This window comes from Felis catus, chromosome C2, assembly GCF_018350175.1.
Source record: "Felis catus isolate Fca126 chromosome C2, F.catus_Fca126_mat1.0, whole genome shotgun sequence".
Lineage (NCBI taxonomy): Eukaryota > Metazoa > Chordata > Mammalia > Carnivora > Felidae > Felis > Felis catus.
This window is the reverse complement of record NC_058376.1, coordinates 2,029,460-2,054,764: the sequence shown is the minus strand read 5'-3', so window position 1 is coordinate 2,054,764 and position 25,305 is coordinate 2,029,460. Positions and strand designations below refer to the sequence as shown.

General features: G+C 55.8%; 3 protein-coding genes across 4 annotated transcripts in view; all 3 read right to left on the bottom strand.

Annotated features, from left to right (window-relative positions):
- The window catches only part of TSPEAR (thrombospondin type laminin G domain and EAR repeats), a 156,591-nt gene that overhangs the window by 18,883 nt on the left and 112,403 nt on the right, over nt 1-25,305 (bottom strand). For both annotated transcript variants that reach the window (XM_023238640.2, XM_023238641.2), the window contains exons 3-8: nt 8,639-8,877; nt 6,661-6,751; nt 4,092-4,248; nt 2,598-2,729; nt 1,678-1,904; nt 55-241 (exon numbers count right to left, since the gene is read on the bottom strand). In XM_023238640.2, coding sequence (XP_023094408.2) covers nt 55-241; nt 1,678-1,904; nt 2,598-2,729; nt 4,092-4,248; nt 6,661-6,751; nt 8,639-8,877 — 1,033 coding nt within the window. The remainder of the gene's footprint in view (nt 1-54; nt 242-1,677; nt 1,905-2,597; nt 2,730-4,091; nt 4,249-6,660; nt 6,752-8,638; nt 8,878-25,305) is intronic.
- On the bottom strand, nt 10,807-12,098 carry LOC111556340 (keratin-associated protein 10-7-like). Its single transcript, XM_023238645.2, has one exon. The coding sequence runs from the start codon at nt 12,022-12,024 to the stop codon at nt 11,140-11,142; it is 885 nt and encodes a 294-aa protein (XP_023094413.2). The 5' UTR covers nt 12,025-12,098; the 3' UTR covers nt 10,807-11,139.
- Nucleotides 19,547-21,029, bottom strand: LOC123379837 (keratin-associated protein 10-12-like). Its single transcript, XM_045036510.1, has one exon. It carries the CDS (start codon nt 21,012-21,014, stop codon nt 19,812-19,814), a length of 1,203 nt encoding a protein of 400 aa, XP_044892445.1. The 5' UTR covers nt 21,015-21,029; the 3' UTR covers nt 19,547-19,811.

Below are 25,305 nucleotides of genomic sequence, written 5' to 3'. Positions count from 1 at the left end.
TGAGTAAGCCCCCCCGCCCCGTGGCTCCCTTCCAGGTGGGAGGCCACAGCCTACCTTCCCTGTGGTTGGCCACGGCCAGGAAGTGCTCCCCGGCCATCTCGAAGGCTTCCCAGTCCCGGGCGCTGTGGGTGGGGACCCTCTGGTACGGTGTGAACCTCAGTTTCCTGTGGCTCCATTTGTAAATGACAGAGAACTCCTGGCCCTTCTCATTCGGTTCAAAATTAGCCACAGCCAGGAAGACCTGAAAGACAGGACCCGGGACACTTGGTTCTTGTCACCTGTGCGAGGGGCCTGGGGCTGATCTTCTGAGCGCCTGCGTCTCTGTCCGATGGCCACTGTCTCTCCGGATCTGTCAGTCACGTTCATCAGTCTGTTGTCTCCATTTTTGTCTCCAAAATCAGGAACAGCTCTGTGCACAGAACTGCGCTCATCACCCGGACGAGCAGAAACACACGATCACGTCCTCCTCCCGCACAGACGCACGTGTTGTCACATAGCTGAGTAGGACACGCAGGTGCCCAACATGGGATGGGACCAGGAGGCAAGCCGGCTCGGCGTGTGGGGTGTGTCTGCTGAGCCCGGAAGTGAGCGTGCGCTCAGTGAGCCCGGCACCTGCTTTGGTGAAATGTTTTTCTGAATATCCTAATATTTCTTGACGTGAAGTTAACATTTCTTAGGGGCCCAAGGGTGGCTCAGTTGGTTAAGCGTCTGACTTTTGATTTCGGCTCAGGCCATGATCTCATGGTTGGGGGATCGAGCCCCACACTGGGTTCTGAGCTGACAGTGTGGTGCCTGTTTGGGATTCTCTCTCCCTCCCTCTCTCTCTCTCTCTCTCTCTGCCCCTCCCTGCTCGTGCTCTCGCACTCTCTCTAAAATAAAAAAAGAAAAGTTTGCATTTTTTATAATGAAAATGTCATCAACCAAAAGGCTGGAGCACCAGTCACTCATCCGCCATGCTGGACTGGGAGCACGGCTGGGCCATGGTGGGCGGTGGCCTAGAGGTCTGTCTGACCTGCTGTTTCCTCGTCAGGGTGCACCTAGTGAGGGCAGGGCCACACGGGGCACACTCGTGTTGGCGAGTGAGCGCTTTGGAGGATGGGCACGGGGTCGTGGGGGGAGGCCCTCGGCCACTGCCACTGCAGCAGAGGGTGTCGGGGCTGGGGAGAGAGTGCATTGTGCTGGGGGCGCGGCTCAGACCACCCCCCCATGCCCTCTGGTCCATCCAGCCCTGGCTGGGAAGGGGCTGTCCGTGAGGGTCTCACACCTTCACCTAAGGGCCTGTCCCTCTCCGTTTGGACACCGCATGTCCTCGGGACCTGGAGTGAGTCAAGGAGACAGGACCGTGGTCGTCCGCATTCTGAGATGCTTTCTGCGCTGTTGACCAGCTCATCAAGTGAGCCAACAAGCTCTCAATTTAGTCACAATGCGTCTACATGGACTTGACAGCATCTTAGGAATGGTCTTGTCTTTATTTTGTAGGAAGCCAAAGGCACGTCACACTTTGGACTTAGAGACCCCACCAAGTGTCTGATCTCGGAAGCTCCTCAGAACCTAAGTAAGACTTTGAAACCACGAGGAATACTCTTCCCGTATTTCCTACGGAAGGGGTCCCAACCTTTGGACTCCGGGTTTCTCCAAGATAAGAGGGATTGAGAAAGTCGCCAAACGCAGACTTGCCTTCTTCCCAATGGTAAAGTGTCTCCAGGACTGTGCCTGGTGCGTGGGAATGTTCTGGTAGGAGGCGAACTTCCCATCGGTCCACTTGTAGATGGCGGACGTGGCTTTGCGGTTGGCGGCTGCCACGAAGAGCCCGGCCTCGGGGATGGCAAAGACCTCGATGCCCAGCGTCTCCGAGTCGGTGAACAGGCTTTGATGTTCTTCCACGTAGTCCAGTTTCTCCTTGGCTGAAGGTAGAAATGTGGAGACCCGCTTAATGCCTCCCCGCATGGCAGCCGACAGGCCGGCTTGGGAGTGTGACCCCAGGGCCCCGAGCCGTGACCCCACGGCATCAGCGACTGCCAGGGCGGTTCACCTGGGGGCATTTCACCCTCACAGAGAGGCCATCAGGGGAGCCTGTGTGGGTTTTAAGGTCTATGCGGCGCCCAGGGACGCTGAAGGGACGGAACTGACGTGTCGCGTCCTCATTAGACATTTCCCACGCCCGCTGCTCTACACAAAGCTGAGCCCATGAGCAGCGGGGTCAGCGGCCGAGGGCGGCGGCCGCAGCCAGCTCTCGTTTCCCGTGGGCGACTGTCCAGAGCGCCCTGGGTGACCTCGACCCCCCTGTCCCCATGCGGAAGGCTCTGCCGGAAGGTCCCAGGGGAACAACATACATCCAGACTCCTGGTGTCATCCCCAGCAAGTGTGACGGGGGCAGACATGGCACGAGGAGGGTGTCCCCTCGACGGGGACTGGACGTGCACGAGGGGAGGGGTGGCGAGCCCTGCCCCCCTCACGCCCCGCCCAGGAGGACACGCGTCTCCAGGTTGAATATGCAGCCTGCTGTCCGGGGGGGTCCTCCCTACTCCCAAGTCGCGCTGGCTCCAAGAAGAACCCCCGAGTCCCCAGAGCCCCAGGAGGCGCGCCGCCCTCCTCACCTGCTAACACGGAGACCCACTGGCTGCCCACACACAGGAACAGCCCCTTCCGGCTAGCATCAAACCAGAACTGGGCGTCCTCCATTTTGGTGCACGGAGGCCGGGACCCCAGAGTCACCTTCAGGTCGGTTTCTGGGGGGAACAAGGAAGGGGAGTGTCCAGAGAACATGCTCCCTGGAGGAGGACCCCTGACCCAGGCGGTCCCACCTTTGCCTCTGCGTGTGGGGACCACGAGGACACAGGGGTCTCCATTGTGGCCTGCTCCCCCCCGGGTGTCCGCGGGGCGGGATGCACGCCGTCCGGCTTCCTGCCAGCCTCGCTGCCCACTCCAGAGGGCGGCCCTCCTCCCCTTGGAAAAGCCTTGGTGATCGCACACCCACTGCCCTGCTCGCTGCTCAGACCTCTCTCCCTGGCGTCAGTTTATCTAAGCTTGAGTTTTGCCTAATTCCGCCGCGTTTGACCCCATCGCTGCTGGTGGTTACACCTCATTTCGAGCCAGGCCCGCACGTCCCGGTGATGCCGCGTGGCGGATTCACGGCGACATCGTTGTCGCCGCCAAGCCGACACCCGCACCTCGACTGTGACCCGGGGCACCTCGACCTGACGTAGCGCCCAGCAGAGCCCCAAGGGGGCAGTCCTGCCTCCCGCCTATTCTGAGATGACGGGACACATGTGCAAACTTCCCGTGTAGCATATGAAAATTCCACTGTGCAGGGAAATTATTTTCCTCTGTGTCTCTTCTTTTACTATAAAAATCACCCAAAGTTGTACCGTTCCTACAAAATTATTCAACATAGCATGACAACAAACTGCATCAGTTTATAGACTATTAAAGCTCTCTCCAGCACGATAGAAAAAGCTACAGCTGGTGCTTCTGGGAGTTTGGAAACCCCATCCCAGGAGGGGAGTGTAAAGGCGGATGTGCTCGAGGGGCGTCCCCTGACTGGTGAGGCATGACCGTGAGGCTCAGGAGGGGCTGGGGCTGTCTCCCCCGCCTCGCTGAGTGGTGGGGGCTGCAGTGGGGGCGCGATCTGGCTTCGCCGGGGTGGGGTGTGTGGCTTACATACGCAGCATGGTGACTTCAGCCCCAGGAGATGCGAGCACGGGCTAAATGCTGGGGACCCTCTGGGCTGGGGGGTCACGGATAATTGGAATGTGCCTCTCACAGTTTGGGGTCCCCGCTGGGGTGGGGGCTGAGGTTTAGATGCCTATCAGAGAGGGATGGGGGTAAAGACCCCAAATACTGCTCTGGGGACAAACAGGCAGCAGATGGAAGTCAGAGGCTCAAGAGAAGGAAGACGAGGTCAGGGAACAGCACTGGGGGTCCAGGAAGAACCAGGTTCTCTGGTGGCCATTGGGCAGGACCCCTGCCCATCTGCATCAGGCCAGCCCCTTTGTCAACTTAATAGTCACCTTCCTTTCTCTGTTACCAAGTGACAAGGCTCTCAGGGTCTGCCATAAGTGAGGGGGAGTGGGTGGCTTTGACCTACTAACCATAGGGATATTTTAGCACCTCATTATCTTCTGGCTTCCCCAGGGGGCCCTGCAGGACTGGGGGGATGGACAGCACAGCCAACTCGGGACTCCTGCAGGGACAGAGCCTTGCGGTGGCATCCGAGCCAGGCAGTAAGACCAGCTGCCTCACCAGGCCCTGCAGAGAGACGGAGAGCATGCTTAGAACATCATTGCCAGAGAGTGCTTGGACCCACCCCTGGGCTCAGCCTGGCCAGACCCTGGTGGAGGGGTGAGAATGAGGACTGAGGGTCTGGCCACCTCAAGAGCCAGGTGACAAGAATCTGCTAATAGGTTGGGAGTGTGGGGAGCACTGGGAGCAATGGTGGATAATTCTACACCATTCTAAGGCAACAGCCATGGAAGGGGTTTTTCCTGTGAACCAGCCTAGAGTGACTGGACTGCATTGTTCATCCATCCATCTGTCCATCTGTCTGTCCATCCATCACCCATCCATCCATCCCCCCATCCCCCCACCCATCCATCCATCCCCCATCCATTCACCCATATGTCCACCCATCACCCATCCACCCACCCATCCATCCATCCACCCACCCACCCACCCATCCATCCCCCATCCCCCCATCCATTCACCCATATGTCCATCCATCACCCATCTGTCCATCCATCCATCCATCCATCCCCCATCCATCCATCCACTCATCCATTCACCCATCTGTCCATCCATCCATCCATCCACCCATCCATTCACCCATATGTCCATCCATCACCCATCCATCCACCCATCCATCCACTTATCCATCCATCCATCCACCCATCCCCCATCCACCCATCCATTCACCCATATGTCCATCCATCACCCATCCATCCACCCATCCATCCACTTATCCATCCATCCATCCATCCATCCTCCATCCACCATCCATTCACCCATATGTCCATCCATCCACCCATCCATCCACCTATCCATCCATCCATCCACCCATCCATTCACCCATATGTCCACCCATCACCCATCCATCCACCCATCCATCCCCCCATCCCCCCATCCCCCATCCATTCATCCATTCACCCATATCTCCATCCATCACTCATCCACCCATCCATCCACCCATCCATCCATTCACCCATCCATTCACCCATCCATCCACTTATCCATCCATCCATCCATCCATCCATCCCCCATCCACCCATCCATTCACCCATATGTCCATCCATCACCCATCCATCCAGCCAACCATCCATCCACCCTTCCATCCACCCACCCATCTATCCATCCACCCACCCATCCTTCCATCCATCCATCCCCCCATCCATTCACCCATATGTCCATCCATCACCCATCTGTCCATCCATCCATCCATCCACTCATCCATTCACCCATATGTCCATCCATCTCCCATCCACCCATCCATCCACCCATCCACCCATCTCCCATCCATTCACCCATATCTCCATCCATCACTCATCCACCCATCCATCCATTCACCCATCCATTCACCCATATGTCCATCCATCACTCATCCATCCACCCATCCATCCATCTATCCACCCATCCATCCATCCATCCCCCATCCATTCACCCATCTGTCCATCCATCACCCATCCATCCAGCCAACCATCCATCCACCCTTCCATCCACCTACCCACCCATCCATCCATCCATCCCCCCATCCATTCACCCATATGTCCATCCATCACCCATCTGTCCATCCACCCACCCATCCATCCATCCACCCATCCATTCACCCATATGTCCATCCATCACCCATCCATCCACCCATCCATCCATCCACTCATCCATTCACCCATATCTCCATCCATCACTCATCCACCCATCCATCCATCCATCCATCCATTCACCCATATGTTCATCCATCACCCACTCTTCCATCCATCCATCCACTTATCCATCCATCCATCCATCCATCCCCCATCCACCCATCCATTCACCCATATGTCCATCAATCACTCATCCATCTATCTACCCATCTGTCACTCAGCCTTATGTTCACATCACTGATCCATCCATCCATATGTCCACCCACCACCCATACAGTTATCCATCTGTCCATCCATCCATCCAAACATGCCATCCACAAATATTCACCAAGCACCTATTATATATCACACATGGGTCTAGAAACTGGACACAGTATGGAACAGGGTCCCTCACCTGCACTCTATGGGAGAGACAGCCAATGAGCAAACACACAGCTGGTCTGAGAGTGGTGAGGGCTATGGAGGAAAGACAACCAGGAGAAGGGGTTGGGTGCAGGGCTCATCTTCTCCAAGTGGTAGGGGAAGGTCTCCAAGGAGGATGACATGGGGCGGGGTCCTGAGGGTACAGGGTGTGATCTGTGGTGACAGTGGGGATGCGTGTGCCAGGAAGAGGGAACGGCGGGTGAAAAGGCCCTGTGGTAAATTGTGCCTCGCAAGTGTGGAGCCCCACGTACCCCAGGGCTCCCTGCTCCCGTGCGGCACACACCGATCTGTCGGATCAGAGTGTGAGGACACGGGGCCTGTAGTGACGGCCCCTCTGTGAGCACTGCTGTTGGGAGGCCAGACAGGCAGCCCCTCCCGTGCTTACCGTGAACAGGCCTTTGGTCCTCTTCCGGCTGCCGATGAAGAATCGGGCTCCTCGCACCGAGAGGGTGGCCGGGAAGGGCACGTCAGCCATTCTGAAAACATTTGAGGGTGCTTTAGGGCCATGGGAGAGCAGCGTCACAGCCCGTTTATGCAGAAAAGGACAGGGGAAGCAGTGCACGGGGGTATCAGTTTCCCAGGGTGGCTGTAATGAACACCCCAAACTGGGGGCTTAGGTGGCAGATTATCCACAGTTCTGGAGGCCGGGAGTCCTCCAGACGTCAGGGCGTTGCAGGGTCCCGCTCCCTCTGGAGGCTCATCCAGCTCTGGGCTTTCTGGTATTCCCTGGCTTGTAGCTACGTCACCCCCTCTGCCTGTCTTCACATGGCCTTGTCTGTGCCTCTCCTCTTCTTATAAGGACACCAGGCTCTGGGTCAGGGCCCGCCCGACTGCAGTCATGACCTCAACTTAACTCGATCACACCTGCAAAGACTCTGTCTCCAAGCAAGTTTGCATTGCAGGGTTCTGGTGGACGTGAATTTGAGGAGCGCTCTTTTCCCCAGGACAAGAGTCTTCTGCAAAAGCGTGGCCACAGAGGTGTCCGTTGAGGGGTTCTCCCATCTCTCTGGAAACTCTAGTGCCTCCCAGCGGCACTGAGTCCCCAGCCTGCCCACCCTCCACCACGCCTATGGGGAAACAGATGGTGTCCGACCCCGCTGATGGCCTGGGAGGCGTTGGCAGATGTGGCCAGAGCTGGGTCTTGACGCGGAAGTGGACGCTGCACCCCGAGGGTGGGGGAGAAGGTGGGTGCCTGCTGGAGGGGAGGGCCCTGACTGGAGCCTCTGGGGTGGATGAGTCAGGCATCTCCCCACGTAAGAACCTGTTCCTTCCAGGCCTGCATCGGGCTGCAGCTGGCCGTGGTGAGGCCACTTTCTGAGCGCCGTCCCAGAATCCCCCGCGCTCTGATCCCAGCGCGCCCTCCGTGGTGCCCACGAGGCCTGTGATGCCCGACCCCCAGGCCCCGGAGTCCTCCTTGGCCGCCACTGGCTGTAGCCGCGGCTCCTTCCCTCCCCTTCCTTCCTCCCCCTCCCCATCACAGAGCTGCTCCCACTGCTGGGTCCCCACCGTCATCACCCTGGTAAAGGCCCTGACGCGCTTGGGAGCAGAGGGAGCCCTTGTGGTAGAGACGGGTTCACACAAAGTGTCCGAATGGCAAAGACTCTTTTTATTATGGAATAAGTTTCATAGTAACAGAGCACAGTGAGATTCTACCTCTGAAAGGAGTATCTGGAATAATGATGGATTTTAATGTAAACCGGACAATTTGTGATTTAAGAGAGTCACCAGCCCCACTGAGCCAGGATGGTCGTCACCAGCCGGTGGGACTATGGGGACCGACGCTCCCTGGTCCAGCCTAGTGACCAGGCGACGGCGAGGGCAGGGAGGGAACTCAGGCTGCTGGTGCCTGGGGCTGTGCCGAAGCTACCAGAAGGGCTACTCTGCGTGTTTATTTGGGGTCAGAGCGACTATTCACTCGTCCCGACGGGCAAACCGGGTCTTAGGCCAAACGATGTGTTGAAAATCACAAGGCAGGAGCTGGGCTCCCTCCAGTCAGGCTGCAGGTTCAGTTTGGCTCTGGTGCCTGAGCTCTCTGTGACCTTCCTCTGCGTGTTTCCTGATGGTGACCCTGCTCTGCAAGGCACAGTCCCCCACCCCACCCCCAGCCAAGTCCAACCTACCCGGCCTGGGCGCCTGCACTCGCTCCCACCCACTGCGGCCGCTCTGGAGGACGGGTTTGGTGGCGGACCCTGCTGATGACCCTGCGCTCCCGCTTCAGGGGATGGTCCCTAAAGATTGTTCGCCCACGGGCCCGAGCCTAGGGCGCACGGTGCCCGCAGCACCCGGCCAGCCGGCCCGCCCCGCGGCCCTGGACCCGCCGTGTCCGGCAGCACCCGGCCCTCCCCGGGCGCCCCGCTACCTACATGTCCGCGGGGACGCCGCAGTCCGTGGTGAGGGAAAAGGATCCTTCGGACACGGCCAAGACCAGCGTGTGCCATTGGTTGTCCATCAGAGCGGGACTGCGGAAGGTCACGCGGGTTTGCCAGGCCCCCGCCGCATCCTGGCTGAGGAACAGGAAGTGCAGCCTGGTGGGCGAGTACCGCAGACCCAGCAACAGCCGGTCAGACTCCTCCATCACCACAGTGAACAGGTATTCGTTCTTCTGCAAGAGAGGGCGGGGCAGGGGAGGGGGTGAGGAGAGGGTGGGGCAAGGGAGGAGGGACAGGGGAGGGGGCAGTGCAGGGCGGGATAGGGGAGGGGGAGAGGAGAGGGTGGGGCAGGGGAGGATGGACGGGGAGGATGGACAGGTGAGGTCAGGCAGGGCATGGGGGCAGGTGAGGGTGGGGCAGGGGAGGAGGACAGGGGAGGGTGGGGCAGGAGAGAGTAGGACAGGGAGGGCAGAATAGGGAAAGGGGGACAGGGGAGGGTGGGTAGGGGAGAATAGGGCACAGGAGGGGGGCTGGCAGGCGGGACAGGGGCGGGGGCAGGTGAGGCAGGGCGGGGCCGGTGAGGGTGGGGGAGGGCTCAGGGGAGGAGGGCGGGGCAGGTGAGGGTGGGGCAGGAGAGGGTGGGACAGGGGAGGGGGACAGGGGAGGGTGGGACAGGGTCAGGGCAGGGCAGGGGAGGCATTGACAGGTGGGGGAGGAGCGGGGGGGTGGGGGGGACGGGCAGGGGAGGGCGGGGCATGGGAGGCAGGATGGGTGAGGGAGGATAGGCAGGGGAGGTGTGGGAGGGGAGGTGTGGCGGGAGGACAGGGCTCCCAGGGCAGGGCCTACTGCAGTGACCAAGGTCTGTGATCCATCAGATCCCTGCTCCAACCTGTCAGGGTGGCCGCTATCAGAAAACCAGAAACTAGTGCCGCTGAGGATGTGGAGAGATCGGAAGCCGTCCGCCCCGGTGGTGGGATTGCCAAACGGTATATCTGTTCTAGAACACAGCCCGCGGTCCCCGGAAAAGTTACTATAGGACTGTTACGTGTCCCCGCAAACCCACCTCCGACGCCCGACAGGACTGACAGCAGGGTCCCGGAGAGAGGCACCCACGTCCGCAAAGGTAAGTGCGGGAGCAGCGGCGGTGAGATGTGCTCTAACCATACAGTGGAATGTCACCCAGCCTTGCAAAGAGGCTTCAGCGTCCACACGCACGAACCCGGGGGACGTCACGCTGAGTGAAGTAAGCCATCACCAAGGACAAATACCGCATGGCCCACTTCTGTGAGAGACCTAGTCCAGTCACGTTCAGGGGCGGAGCCTGGAACGGGGGCGCCAGGGCTGGGGAGGCGGGGAAGGGGGCCGGTCGGGGAAGACGGAAAAGTCTGCACAAGGACGGCGGGATGGCTGCGCTGAAATGGACACGGAACGCTAAGGCCAGCCGCACGTCGTAGGACGCATCCTTGATTATCCGTGGTTGCGGTTTAGGGTCTACTGCTTCCCAGCCTAACACAGGGAAAGGGGCCACGGCATGAAAGTGACCGGCCGAGCGCCAGGGCCGGGGGAAACTGCACTGTGGTTTCTGCAGCGAGCCTCGGCCAGGGGCACTGTGATCAAACCCGTGCAACCGTTCCGCTGAAGAAATTAAAGCCTCCGTGGCCCTCGTATTTAACTTAACACCTAAGCCAGTAAAATACACTTGGCGTGGCCTGGGTTATGTGGCCTGTGTGCTGAGGGACACGCGTGGCCCCGTTAGTTTCCACGGTGGGATGCCCAGCCTGCACTTACCTTCAACAGGGGAGGGAGTGGGGGTGAGGCGTGGAAGCCAAACCCACTAAATTAGGACAGAATCCTCACATGGTGACGGTTGGGACGTGGGCAGGTGGCCGGGAAGGAGCACTGACCTCGCAGCTAAGGCACCTGCTGGGACCGAATCCCCACATCCCCCTGTTCTGCCTTTGGGCACTGGGCCCAGCAGCACGGAGCTTCCTGGGCCAGGGCGTGAGTCCCACCCATGGCCCTGCCCACACGAGGTAGGCCCCGCCTCTGGGACTGCTCAGTCCCTCATTCCTAGAAATGTTCGTGGCTGGAGGAGACCGTGTCTGGGCAAAACCCTGGCGTCCCTGCACCCCCATGAAGGTCAGATGAAAGGAAACAAATCGGCCGGTGAAGTGAGTTTATTGGGCTTCCTGAAGAGGTGCTGACAGGTTAGGAGTCAAAGCCAAGTGACCCAAGCAGAGAAAGGAGGAGGGAAGGACAGGTGACCCAGAACAGGTGCAGGTGCCTCCTGGGAGCAGAAGCCCCGGGAAGCCACGGGGTCAGCATTCTTGGGAGGCAGGAGGTCAAGGTCAGGTCAGGAGAGTGGACACATGGGGGACCCCGTCCTGGGTGGGGGCAGCCACTTAACACAGGTCAGGACTGACTGAGGGATGGCTGGGAGGACCACAGTCACCAGGTGGGACCTGAGCCCAGCTGGCCCTGGGGGGACGTGCCCATCAGCAGCAGGACTGGCCTGAGGCGGGGCCGCAGGCAGGGCGGGGGCACACAGGGCAGCAGAGCAGGGACACGCAGGAGGCCGGGCGGCAGCAGGAGGAGGCAGGGGCGCAGCAGGCGGGGCGGGGGCACACGGGGCGGCAGAGCAGGGATACACTGGAGGAGGGTCTGCAGCAGGGGCTGGGCTGGCAGCAGGAGGCGGCTGAGCAGGGGGAGTCCTCGCAGCACACAGGGGTGCAGCAGACGGGCTTGCAGCAGACAGGGGTGCAGCAGGTGGGCCTGCACACGGGGCGGCAGAGCAGGGACACGCAGGAGGCTGGGCGGCAGCAGGAGGAGGCAGGGGTGCAGCAGGTGGGCCTGCACACGGGGCGGCAGAGCAGGGACACGCAGGAGGAGGGTCTGCAGCAGGGGCTGGGCTGGCAGCAGGAGGGGGCTGAGCAGGGGGAGTCCTCGCAGCACACAGGGGTGCAGCAGACGGGCTTGCAGCAGACAGGGGTGCAGCAGTCTTCCTGGCAGGGGGAGGAGGTGCAGCAGGACGGCTGGCAGCATGAAGAGGTTGTGCAGGGGGAGTCCTCGCAGCACACAGGGGTGCAGGAGAAGAGCTTGCAGCAGACAGGGGTGCAGCACACGGGCTTGCAGCAGACAGGGGTGCAGCAGACGGGCTTGCAGCACGCAGGGGTGCAGCAGTCTCCCTGGCAGGGGGAGGAGGGGCCGCACAGGAGGGTCAGGCAGGGGGCGGGGGCGCAGCACGGGGGCTCGCAGCAGCTCTCTGGGCAGTCGTCCACCTGCCAGGAGGAGTCGGGGCAGGAGTCCGAGGCCCCGGGCAGGCAGACGCGGCTGCCATAGCTCAGGTCGCTGGAGCAGACGGACAGGGTGGACGCGGCCATGGCGGGGGCAGTGGGACTGGAGGAGGGAGTGGGTGTGAGTGTGTGTGTGTGTGTGTGTGAGTGTGTGAAGAGCTCCGGCTGTCTGTCGCCTTTTATACCTCCCAGCTGTGTGTTGTCACCAAGACTTCCCTTTCCTTGTTGGTGTTTTGACTGAGTCCTGAGAGTGTTTATTACTTCTGGTTTATTTACACTAAAGGGTTTGCTGCTTGGACAATGCCTGTCATGGTTAAGGACTGGGTTGGCCCCTGACTACTTTTGGTTCTCTAAGCAAACACCACAGGAAAACTCTAGAGTCCTGGAGCCCTGCGGGCATGCAGCCTGCTCACTGCCCAGTGTGCGCCCTGATGCCCGGGGGTTTGCGGCGGTCCAGGTGAGCACCGTGCATCCCCGGGTCTCAGCGAGCAGAAGGACCGGAACGCCGGGACAGGTCTGCCCATCGGCTGCAGGACGTCCGCACCCCGAGTGCTGAGTGGAGGCCAGGCAGTCAGGAGCGAATGGGAAGGGGACAGAGTGTCTCAGCGCAGGACGACAGAGATGGACTGTGCAAAACCTAAGAGAAACGATGTGCACAGCCTCCAACGTTCATCAGACGAAGCTTTCCAGGAAGACCGATTGACAAAAGGCAACATTTCTCAGACAGAGGGAGATGTGGTCTTCGGAGGTGGAATCTGACCAAACGGGGGATGAGATACACAGAGAATGCTGCACGTCGGGACACACTGGTGAGTTGTCTTACACCAAACCTAAAGAAGCATCCTGGAAGCTTCCAGAGAGATCGGACGTGATTGGAAGCAACTCAGCGAACCGAGATGCCTAAAGACCTGGAACCACATCTGCAAAGCTGGAGGGAGATGGGATCGATTACGCGGCAGCACTGAGCCCTCTGGTGCCCGGGACGGGAAGGTTCGCGGCTGCTCCGAGAACCTGCTACTCACACGCCGTCTATGAACGCAGACGGGACTCCGTGGGCCAGCAAAACTCGGTGCAGAAACAAAGACAAGCAGAACATAACAAATAATCAAGAGCAAAAACGAAAAAAAAATCAGCAAAGAGCAGATTGCAGTCCTCGACGTCTTCAGGGGGAAGAATTTTGGCCGCTTGGCCTTACAGAATCTATAGAGCAACTGTTCAGTGCCCCACCCCGCGTCCCTCTATGTTTCACTCGTTCTGTGGCGGCACCATGCGGAAGCCCCTTGTGTTCCCCATCCCCAACCCCTGCCACCACTGACTCTCAGTCACTACAGTTGTGTCTCTTCTAGAATGTCCTATGCATACAGTATGCAGCCTTTCGGGTCTGGCTTCTTTCATTTAGCAGAATGCACTGGGCTTCACGCATGTCGTGAACTGACAGTTCTCCTCTCTTTACTGCTGAGTGGACTCCACTGTGTGGACGTACCACAACTTGATTATTCCGTCGAAGGGTGAAGGACATTTTCTTTTTTTTTTCTTCTTTTTAAAAAAAAATTTTTTTTTAACGTTTTATTTATTTTTGAGACAGGGAGAGACAGAGCATGAACGGGGAAGGGTCAGAGAGAGGGAGACACAGAATCCGAAACAGGCTCGAGGCTCTGAGCTGTCAGCACAGAGCCCGACGCGGGGCTCGAACTCACGGACCTCGAGATCATGACCTGAGCCGAAGTCAGCCGCTTAACCGACTGAGCCACCCAGGCGCTCCCGGTGAAGGAAATTTTCATTGCTTCCTGCTTTTGAGGGTTATGAACATGCTGCCACAAACATCGTGTGCAGGTTTTGGCAATGCAGCGAGTTTTTATTTCTCCAGGGTAAGCACCTAGGAGTGGTGTCGCTGGGTCACAGGGCAAGAGCCTGTTTAACGTGATAAAAAACCACCAAACTACAGGGCGCCTGGGTGGTTACGCATCTCTCGATCTCGGCTCGGGTCATGATCTCACAGTTCGTGGCTCCAAGCCCTGCCTCGGACCCTGTGCTGATAGCACCGAGCCTGCTTGGGATTCTCTCCCTCCCTCTCTCTCTGCCCCTCCCCTGCTTGTGCACATGCTCTCTAAATAAATAAATAAATAGCAGCCAAACTGTTTTTGCACAGTGGCTGTGCCTTTTTGCGTTCCCTCCCTCCCCAACAGCACGGAGAGCTCTAGTCGCTGTGTATCATTGCCAGCACTTGAGGCTGCCGGCTTTCTGTTAAACAGTAGCCATTCTAATCGGTGAGCAGGGCTATCTTCCTGTATTTGCCTCTGCATTGCCCTGATGACGAACGGCGTCGAGCATCGTTTCACGTGTTTATTTGCCATCCACGCGTCTTTTTGGTATTTCTGCAAGGGTTCAGGCCTCTCCCTTTTGCAGGTTTTCTTGACATTGAATTTTGAGAGTCCTTTAAGCACCGCGGATGCATACGGTGGACCCCCGGCTAACACGGGAGTTACCGTCAAACATTTGTGTATAACTTTGACTCCCCAAGACCTTAACTGTTTCTTGCCTGCTGTTGACCGGAAGCCCTACTGATCACGCACAGGGTCGATGGACACGGATCTGTATGTTGTGTATCTCTTACCGGCTTTTTTGAGGAGCAATCAGAGTTAATATGGGTAAAGTCCAATTTATCAATTTCCTTCTTTTTCAGACCATGCCTTTGGTATTAAACCTAAGAACTCCGCCCAACACACGGTCACAATGTTCTCCTGTGTTTTCTTCTGCAAGTTTCACATTTTACATTTAGGCCTAGGATCAATTTTGATTACATTTTTACACTAAGTGTAAGGTATGGGTCAAGATTCACTTTTTTTTTTTTTTTTGCATATGGACATCTAGATGTTCCAAACACACTGTGTCACTGATGTGTCAGAAATCAGTTGCCTGTTTTCGTGTGGGTGTGTGTGTCTATCCTGTTTCATTAATCTGCACGCTTCTGTCCCTTTGCCGACATCACATTGTCTTGGTTGCTATAGTTTTAAAGCAGATCTGGAATCAGGTAGTGAAGTCCACCAACTCTGCTCATCATCTTCACATGGTTTGGGTAGTGGAGCTTCTTTGCCTTTCCAAATAATTTTAGAATTAGCTTGTTCACAGTGACAAAAATCTCTTGCTGGGATTGCCTTGAATCTGTGGATCAGTCTGGAGGTAACTGATGTCACGACAATTACTCGACCGTAACCTAGAACATAGTCGAGCTCTCCGTTTATTTACGTCTTGTTAAATTACTCCCATCAGTATTTTTTATCATTCTCATGCACACATTCTGTGAGATTTATACTTAAGCTTTCATTTTTCACTCTGTTGTAAATCAAGCTTTTAAACAAAAATTTTCAGTTTCAATTCTTTATTGCTATTATATACAAATGAATTGGGGCTCCTGGGTGGCTCAGTCGGTTGAGCATCCGACTTCAGCTCAGGTTGTGATCTTGTGGTTTGTGAGTTCCAGCCCCGTATCCGGCTCCTTCGGATTCTGTGTCTCCCTCTCTGTCTGCCCCTCCCCTGCTCACATTCTGTCTCTCTCTCTCAAAAATAAGTAAAACATTTTAAAAAATTAAAAAAAAAGAAATGAATTAATTTGGGGGCACCTGGTGTCTCAATCAATTAAGCATCCAACTTTGGCTCGGGTCATGATCTCGCAGTTTGTGAGTTCAGCCCCACGTCAGGGTCTGCGCTGACAGCTCAGAGCCTGGAGCCTGCTTCATCTTCCTCTCTCTCTGAAACTCCCCTGCTTGTGCTCTGTCTCTTTCTCTCAAAAATAAATAAACGTCAAAAAAATTTTTTAATAAAAAAAATAAATGAATTAATTTTTATTAGTTTAGGCTTACATACTTCAACTTTGCCAAACTCTCTTATATTTCTGGGAGTTTTTTGTATATTCTTGGGGGTTTTCTATGTGGATGATCATGTCCTCTGGGAATGGAGACAACTGCATTTCTTCATTTTCAATACGTATGCGTTTTATTTCCTTTCCTTACTTGTTGCACAGGTAAGGCTTCAGCGTGATGTTGAACAGGAACAGTGAGAGAGGACATCTGTATCTTCTTCCTGATCTTTAGCAGAAAGCATTCAGTCTTTTACAATTAAGTATGATGTTGGCTGTAAGTTTTTCACAGATGCCTTATATCAGGTTCAGAGTTGGTTCAATCATTCCTAGTTCACTATAAACTTTAAAAAAGTTAAACAGGAGGGAACGCTCCCCAACTCATCTTATGAGACTTATAATCCTGTGACAACAAAGCCAGGCAAAGACACTACAGGAACAGAAAACTACAAAACAATATCCCTTATGAACATTGATGCAAAAATCTTCAATAAAACACTAGCAAATTGAATTCAGCAGCAGAGTAAAGGAATTATGCACCACAACCAAGGAGGACCTATTTCTCGAATTTAAGTGTGGTTCCACGTATGAAAACCAGTCAATATAATAGCCAACATTACCAGAATAAAGAAAAAAGTACATGATCATCTCAACTGATGCGGAAAAAGCATTTGAAAAAGTTCAACACCCTCTCACGATAAAACACTCAACAGATTAGGAGTAGAAGGAACTACCTCAACAAAATAAAATATATATGTGAAAATCCCACAACAAACATCATACTCAACAGTGAAAGACTGAGAGCTTTTCCTGTGAGATCAGGACAGACAGAGATGCCCACTTTCACTGCCTCTATTCACCACAGGACTGGAAGTTCTAGGAGAATAGTTAGAGAATAAAATACAGTAGCCCAAATTGGAAGGGAAGAAGTAAAATCATCTCTGTTCACAGACGCTGTGATCTTATTTGTGGAAGACCCTAAGGACCCGTTAGCACTAGCAAATGAATTCAGAAAGACAGCAGGATACAAAGTCAAAATTCAGTCGCGTTTCCATACGTTGCTGATGAACAACCCCAAAAGGAATTTATAAAACAATTCCATTTACAATTGCACCAAAAAAGAATAAAGTAAAATGAATTAACAACCATGGAGGTGAAAGAGCTGTCCAACGAAAACTACAAAACATTGCTGAAACACAGTAAGGAAGACAAATAAATGGAAAGGCATTCCATGTTCAAGGATTGGAACACTCAATATCGTTACGATATCACTGTCATCTCAAGCAATCTACAGATGTAACACAATCACTACTGAAATCTCAGTGAGGTGTTTTACTGAAACCTAAAACCCCATCCTTAAATTCATGTGGAATCAAGGGATCTTGCATAGCCAAAACAATCCTGAAAAAAAAAAAACAAAAACAAAGCTAGAGGACTCCCACTCCTTGATTTCAAAACTACAAATCTATATGTCTTGTTACGTCTTGTAACATATACCATAAGAGACTCTTAAATACAGAGAACAAACTGAGGGTTGATGGGGGAGGGGAACGGGTGATGGGCACCGAGCAGGGCACTTGTTGGGATGAGCCCTGGGTGTCGTATGTAAGCGATGAATCATGGGAATCTACTCCCAAAGCCAAGAGCACCCTGTACGCGCTGTATGTTAGCTAACTTGACAATAAATTATATGAAAAAAAAAACCACTACAAAGCTACAATAATGAACACAGGGTGATACTGGCATAAAAACAAACATACAGACCAATGGAATAGAGTCCAGAAATAAACATATTAGGTGAAATCATTTTCGAAAGAGCACCGAGTCCATTCAATGGAGAAATGACAGTCTCTTCAGCAAGCGGTGCAGGCAAAACTGACTATCCCCAGGGACAAGAAGGTAAGTGGACTCTTACCTCACACCATACACAAAAATGAACTCAAAATAGACCCATGACCTAAAAGGAAGACCTAAAGCTATAAAACTCTTAGAAGAAAACACAGGGCAAAAGCTTTGCAACATCGGATTTCGCGGTGATTTCCTGGATGTGATACCAGAGGCACAGGCAACATACGAAAAATACAAAAAGTGGCCTTCACAAAAATTGTAAATATTTTGCATCAGAAGACAATGCCAATGGAGAAGAAAAGGCAACCTAAATACAATGAGAGAAAATATTTGAAAATCATGTGATAAGAAATTATATATAACACGTGTAGAGACTTCCCGAAACTCAACAACAAAAAACAAAACAACCCAATTCCAAAATGAGCAAAGGACTTGAATAGACATTTTTCCAAAGAAGAAGTACAAATTACGTGACCTATAAGCATGTGAAAGAGGCTCCACGTTACTAATCACTAGAGACACACAAATCAAAACTACAATGAGAAGCCACCTTACGTCCATTAGGGTAAATATATATACATAATATATAACATAATATTTATATAAATGTAAAAACAAGGAGTTAACCACATATATCATATAGAATATTCACACAAATAGAAACACAACGAGGAGATAACACGTAATCTACATACGTAACAAGGAGAAAATAACAAGTGTTGATGAGGACGTGGACAAACCGAAGTCCTCTCGTGTCGTTAGTAGGAGTGGGAAAAGGCCCAGCTACCGTGGAAGCTTGTGTGGTGGTTCTTGAAGGAGTAGCAACGGACTTACTCTAGGGTCTGGGGATTATACCGGGAATATGCTCAGAAGAACTGCAAGTAGGGATTCGAAGAGATGCTTGGACACACATGTTCACAGTGACCCCGGTGCCCTCAGCAGATGGATGAGCAGATGTGGCCCGTCCGTACTGTGGAACGTTATTCAGCCGTAAAGGGAAGCAAGTCGGACTAGAACACGGATGAGGCATGAGGACACTGGGCCGAGTGAAATGTGATTCCACTTATGTGAGGAGCTTCAGAGACAGAAAGCAGAAGCGTGGGCGCCAGGGCCGGGGAGGGGACACGGCAGAGCACAGAGGGTCTCAGGTGGGGAGACCGCTGGGATGGGGCCTCTTCTCCAGCACTCTGACCCCAACACTGTCTGCCCGGGCTTTTCCCGAGGCCATCTATGGAACTCGGGGTCCTTGGAGTTCCGTGCGGTTTGCCCTCCTGCACGGGGGCTGGAGATCCTGTCCAGGTGGTGAGGGCACCGACAGTGACAGGAACCTTGCTTATCTCCCTCACAAGTGCACTGGTTCTGCGCGTCTTGGGCCCGGGATCTGACACCCTTGCTTCATGATCTTGTCAACTTTCAGAGTTGGCCCAGGTGGGAAGGAATCCCGTCCCTGTTACCCCATCCTGGCCGGAGCACTGCCTCCCCCGCTCCATCACCTTTCTGCTAAATGGGTAGAACCCGTGGGAGGAACACAGGACGACCCCAGGCCCATAGAGGATGTTCTCCCTATGGGAGAGCTCCCTGGAGCACGCAGACCCACTTGTCTGGGGCCTGTTTGCCCAGATGGGGCTGTGGGTGGAAACGGGCCAGGGGCTGAGGACCCCCAGACCATGACCCGTGTGCAGGTGACCAGCCTGGGAAGCCCTGAGCACTGGGCCCACCAGCACGGAGCTTCCTGGGCCAGGGCGTGAGTCCCACCCATGGCCCTGCCCGCACGAGGTAGGCCCTGCCTCTGGGACTGCTCAGTCCCTCATTCCTAGAAATGTTCGTGGCTGGAGGAGACCGTGTCTGGGCAAAACCCTGGGGTCCCCGCACCCCCATGAAGGTCAGATGAAAGGAAACAAATCGGCCGGTGAAGTGAGTTTATTGGGCTTCCTGAAGAGGTGCTGACAGGTTAGGAGTCAAAGCCAAGTGACCCAAGCAGAGAAAGGGGGAGGGAAGGACAGGTGACCCAGAACAGGTGCAGGTGCCTCCTGGGAGCAGAAGCCCCAGGAAGCTGCGGGGTCAGCATTCCCGGGAGGCAGGAGGTCAAGGTCAGGGCTGATGGGTGGCCAGGAGGACCACAGTCACCAGGTGGGACCTGAGCCCGGCTGGCCCTGGGGGGACGTGCCCATCAGCAGCAGGACTGGCCTGAGGCGGGGCCGCAGGCAGGGCGGGGGCACACGGGACGGCAGAGCAGGGACACGCAGGAATCCGGGCGGCAGCAGGAGGAGGCAGGGGCACAGCAGACGGGGCGGGGGCACACGGGGCGGCAGAGCAGGGATACACTGGAGGAGGGTCTGCAGCAGGGGCTGGGCTGGCAGCAGGAGGGGGCTGAGCAGGGGGAGTCCTCGCAGCACACAGGGGTGCAGCAGACGGGCTTGCAGCAGACAGGGGTGCAGCAGGCAGGCTTGCACACGGGGCGGCAGAGCAGGGACACGCAGGAGGAGGGTCTGCAGCAGGGGCTGGGCTGGCAGCAGGAGGGGGCTGAGCAGGGGGAGTCCTCGCAGCACACAGGGGTGCAGCAGACGGGCTTGCAGCAGACAGGGGTGCAGCAGACGGGCTTACAGCACACAGGGGTGCAGCAGTCTTCCTGACAGGGGGAGGAGGTGCAGCAGGACGGCTGGCAGCATGAAGAGGTTGTGCAGGGGGAGTCCTCGCAGCAGACAGGAGTGCAGCAGACGGGCTTGCAGCACACAGGGGTGCAGCAGACGGGCTTACAGCAGACAGGGGTGCAGCACACGGGCTTGCAGCACACAGGGGTGCAGCACACGGGCTTGCAGCACGCAGGGGTGCAGCAGTCTCCCTGGCAGGGGGAGGAGGGGCCGCACAGGAGGGTCAGGCAGGGGGCGGGGGCGCAGCACGGGGGCTCGCAGCAGCTCTCTGGGCAGTCGTCCACCTGCCAGGAGGAGTCGGGGCAGGAGTCCGAGGATCCGGGCAGGCAGACGCGGCTGCCATAGCTCAGGTCGCTGGAGCAGACGGACAGGGTGGACGCGGCCATGGTGGGGGCCGTGGGGCTGCAGGAGGGAGTGGGTGTGGGTGTGGGTTTGTGCGTGAGTGTGGGTGTGTGCGTGAGTGCGAATGTGTGCCGGGTACCCTGGGAGGCCATGGCTTTTATATCTGCCCGGGCTTGTGTTGTCTCCACAGGAGCCTCACCCCCTTCCTTGTTGGTGTGGTGCCAGGTCAGGGAAGCCACATTAGATGAGTCAGTTGCCCAGGAGGTTTTGATGACCGCATGACCGGGGTCTAGCCCTCGGGGAAGCCGGGGTCCCTGTGGGGAGTCAGGGAAGTGGGTGTCCGTGCCTTCCTGTGGCAGACGGCTGTGACGGCCCCCCATGGGGCTGCTTGTGGCTGCACCGGGTTCCGCGGGTTACGTGGGAGAAAGGTGCAGACCTGCTCCCACTGCCCCAGGGGGCCCAGGAGGACATCGGGTCCCGCGGGGGGGGGGGGGCACGTGCTGGGCGGGAGCAGAGGGCAGCGTCACAGGCACCTGGTGCCACGGGGAGCCTGGGGTCGTTGGCCTGTCACATGCACACCCGCGGCCGAGGTGCGGGGGTGTGGCCGCGGGGCGCGAGGGTCCCAGCACACAGACAGCAGCCCCAAGAGGGAGGCAGGCAGCCGGGGCGGGTCTGTCTCTTACGCCCATGGGTGCGCGGTGCTCCCATGGGGGAGGCGGTGTGGGTGTCACGGAAGCAGTGATGACAGCACAGGACAACTCTCAGAGATTTTGGCGATTCCATGGCATTGACGGGGATCTGGGCAGTGCCCTGGTGTAAGCTCGAGGGGTGACGGGGCAACAGCAGGGGACAGCGTCTTGTGCCAGCCAGGAGGCGGACGGCGGGTCTGCAGGATCCTGCCCTGGCGTCGGTGTCCCCCTGATAGAACCCAGCAGTGAAGCCACGTGGGCCTGGGGGTTTCTACGTGGATTTGCTTGAAATTATAGTTCACCAGAAGTTATAAAAAATTATACTGGGAGCTCCTGTCGCCCTTTACGCATTTCCGTCAGTGATGGCCACTTGTGTAACGTTAGCACAAGTCACAACCAGGAGATCGGCCGCCCAAGATCCCACCACATTTACGCACATCGGTCTGTGTGTGTGTGTGTGTGTGTGTGTGTGTGTGTGCATCTCCGTGTGTGTGTGTCTCTGTGTGGGCACGCATGTGCCTCTCTGCAGTGTTCGTATTTGTGGATCATACGGCCACCGCGGTCAGTGTGGGCGTGACCGGAGGCCCCCTCCAGCGCCCCTGACGGCCACACCCAGCACATGCATCCCTGGCCGCGCAGGCCCGCCTCTCCACCTCTACTCTTTGGCTGTCCCGAGGCCGTTGCCGAAGGGGAATCACGCAGCAGGCCACTGTCGGAGGTTTTCTCGTACTTGGCTCCTTTGAGACGCAGGCACGGTTCTGTGGTCCGATGTTCCGTGCCGCTTTACGGTTCGCCTGCTGAAGGACGGGCGGGCTGCGGGAAGGTTCTTACGGACACATCCAATGTCTTTAATAGAACGGGGCTGTTCGGGTTATGTATTTCCTCTTGAGTGGAGAAATACATTCTTGTCCATTTCACTGGGGTTGTCGAATCCACGCATGTCACGTGGCTCATGATGTCCCCTTATCACACTTCCTGGGGGGCCCGGGGGGCCTCCAGTGAGGCTGCTCCCCTCATTGTCCGTGTCAGCGGTCGGCAGCTTCTCTACCAGTACCTTCTCTGCCTCCCCCTTCCTTCTCTCTCTGCAAGGAGCATTAAGGGACTAGAGTGGGACGCTGTGAAACTCCACGACGGGTCTGGGTTCGTGGAGGGGCTGAGATGCAACCGTGGGGGTCCCAGGGCGCATGACCAGTACGCTGCTTGGCCATTCGGTTTCCATCGATATTCCACTCACGCACAGGTGGCCTTCAGCAGGTGCCCGTGCCCTCCACGCCCACGGCTGAGCACAGCACCCCCTCACCCCAGGACGATGCCCCAGAGCACACAGTGTGGACAGAGAGAGCACATCTCCTGAAGACTGCGCGAGAGTGATGGACACTCGTGGATCCACAACAACGCTCAAAAGAAGACGTCAGGCAACGTGGGATGCAAGAAGGTATGGTCCCAGTGAACCCAGAACAGAAAGTCATCGTGTGCAGGTGATGGGGGGGGGGGGTGGGAATTCAACGTCTTAGGAGAAGACCCCCAAAATAGCACTAATGACGATGTTGGTGACGTTAGCTACCATTTTCTGAGTCAGTGGGGGCTCTGAGCATTTCACATCTGGTAACCCACTTAATTTTCACATCAACTAAGTGACACGTCATTCCATACTGCGAATGAACAGAGGAGGGAGCCTGGGCACAGAGAGGTTAAGCAACCTACTCAAGGTCACGCAGCCCAACGTGGCTGAAGGGGGACTGAAGCCAGCGCATACGGGATCTACGCTCTAACCGGGACTTCCTCATTCCTAACAAAATGGTGGAAGACAGCAAGTGTTCAAGGAAATTGAACACCAAGCAGCTGGATTAAAGACAACAGAGGCAGGAAACAGCAATCATGTCAGCAGTCGGAAGGACAAATGCTGGTGGTACCCCCAAAACACAAGAAAACACCCACAGATGTGGTCAGACAGTATGTAACGCACGGACGGGGTGTTCAGCCGAGACCAAACGCGATAACCCAGTGGCCAGAGAGGGAGAGGAGCAGCTAAGATCAAAACAGCAGTCAAAGAAATTTAAAAAGGGTTGGGGGGGTGCCTGCGTGGCTCAATCGGTTAAGCGTCCAACTTAGGTCAGGTCATGATCTCTTGGCTTGTGAGTTTGAGCCCCGCGTCAGGCTCTGTGCTGACAGCTCAGAGCCTGGAGCCTGCTTCGGATTCTGTGTCCCCCCGCCCTCTCTCCACCCCTCTCCTGCTCATGCTCTCTCTCTCTGTCTCTCAAAAATAAATAAACATTAAAAAAAACTTAAAAAAAAAAAACAGTCAAAGAAGTAACAGAGGGTGTGCTGCCCGGAGCTGAATGGACAAGACGTGTGCGTGTGGGCTGGAAGAACTTGTGAGTTTCAAGAGCATCACGCACTTTGAGTCAACCCTGCACACATATTGCTGAGTTTTTACAAGTTTATTTTTTTTAATGTTTATTTTGAGACACGGAGAGACAGAGCATGAACAGGGGAGGGGCAGAGAGAGAGGGAGACACAGAGTCGGAAGCAGGCTCCAGGCTCCGAGCTGTCAGCACACAGCCCGACATGGGGCTCAAACTCATGGACCGTGAGATCATGACCTGAGCCGAACGAAGTCAGACACTTAACCGACTGAGCCTCCCAGGCGCCCCCTCTTTTTCACTTTTAAATGCGGCTGCTGGGATGGCTGTAATACATATGTGGCTCGTACCATGTTTCTGTCAGACGGTGGCCCTTCAGATGATCCCAGAAAGCTGAAAGGCGTGGGGCGCGGCCAGAGGGTGGGAGAAACACCCAATTCCGTCTCAAGGAGGAATTTCTCACGCCGTATCATTGATTCGTGACTTGACCAGTTGAAACACAAATGTGAAGGGAGACTTAGACATTCACGAGTGTGACTGAAAACAGGATGTGTGTCTTTCAAAACAGCAGGGAAAGTGGAAGAAAAACATCCATGGTGGGGATTTTAAAGACAAGAAGCAGCAGAAACAAAAAGAAACTGACAGCAGGCAGGGCTCAGCCGTCGGTTTCGAAGGCCATTTCATCATCGGGGCAGGGCGCCTGGGGGCTCAGTCAGTTAAGCGTCCAACTCTCGACTTCGGTTCAGGTCATGAGCTCACAGGTTGTGGGTTTGAGCCCCGAGTCGGGCTCTGCGGTGACAGCTCAGCATCTGCTTGGGATTCTCTCTCTCTCTGCCTTTCTCTGCCCTTCCCCCACTCATGTTCTCTCTCTCTCTCTCTCTCTCTCTCTCTCTCTCTAAGATAAATAAACTAAAAAAAACCACCCAAAGTACATTTCATCTACTATTTTTTATTAGACAACAAAAGTCTCGAAACAGTTCGTCATATCTAAACCCAGAAAGGTGGTGGTACCATCACGACCCAAGGAGCCAACAGGGCCTTGAGGAGTGCTTGGCCGTGTGCCGCACTCAGCTGCCTCCTGCCTCCCGCTGAGGTGCCACTGACCCGGAGTGGGGACCGCCCGCCTCCTGCACGTCGGGGGCTCACTGGGCAGCTCTCCCCGCCGCCTGCCCTCCCTCGGGGGCCCTCTGACTCTCCGGTCGGGTTTGTACACACCCGCCGTGAAAACCACGAGGGACAAATGAAGACACCGTGGCTGAAAGGGAAGGGCCCCTCGAGAATTAAGGGTCCACAAACGACAGGGGGACACACACGATCCTTCCTGAGAGTCGGGGCGTCACGGGGGCTGTGCCTCACCTCCGGGAACCTGTGGGCGAGCGGGGCTGACCACCGTCCTGCTGGTGGTCAGAGCCACAGACAGAGAGCTGCTCACGGCCAGAGGGTGCCGGGCGCCCCGACCGTTTCTGTGCCTGCCCCCCCTCCCCACCAGCTTAAGAAGCCTTCAGCTGGTTCTAAATGAAGAAAGAAAAAACCTGACGGAAATCAAAAGGCACGGATTACAGGAAGGCACGCTGAAACTTGAAAACAAGCGAGTGATTTAGCATACTCCTCCAGTGAGC

Coding starts and splice junctions, on each gene's coding strand:
- LOC123379837 (XM_045036510.1), bottom strand. CDS start 21,014: ATGGGGGGCCGTCACAGCCGTCTGCCACAGGAAGGCACGGACACCCAC.
- LOC111556340 (XM_023238645.2), bottom strand. CDS start 12,024: ATGGCCGCGTCCACCCTGTCCGTCTGCTCCAGCGACCTGAGCTATGGC.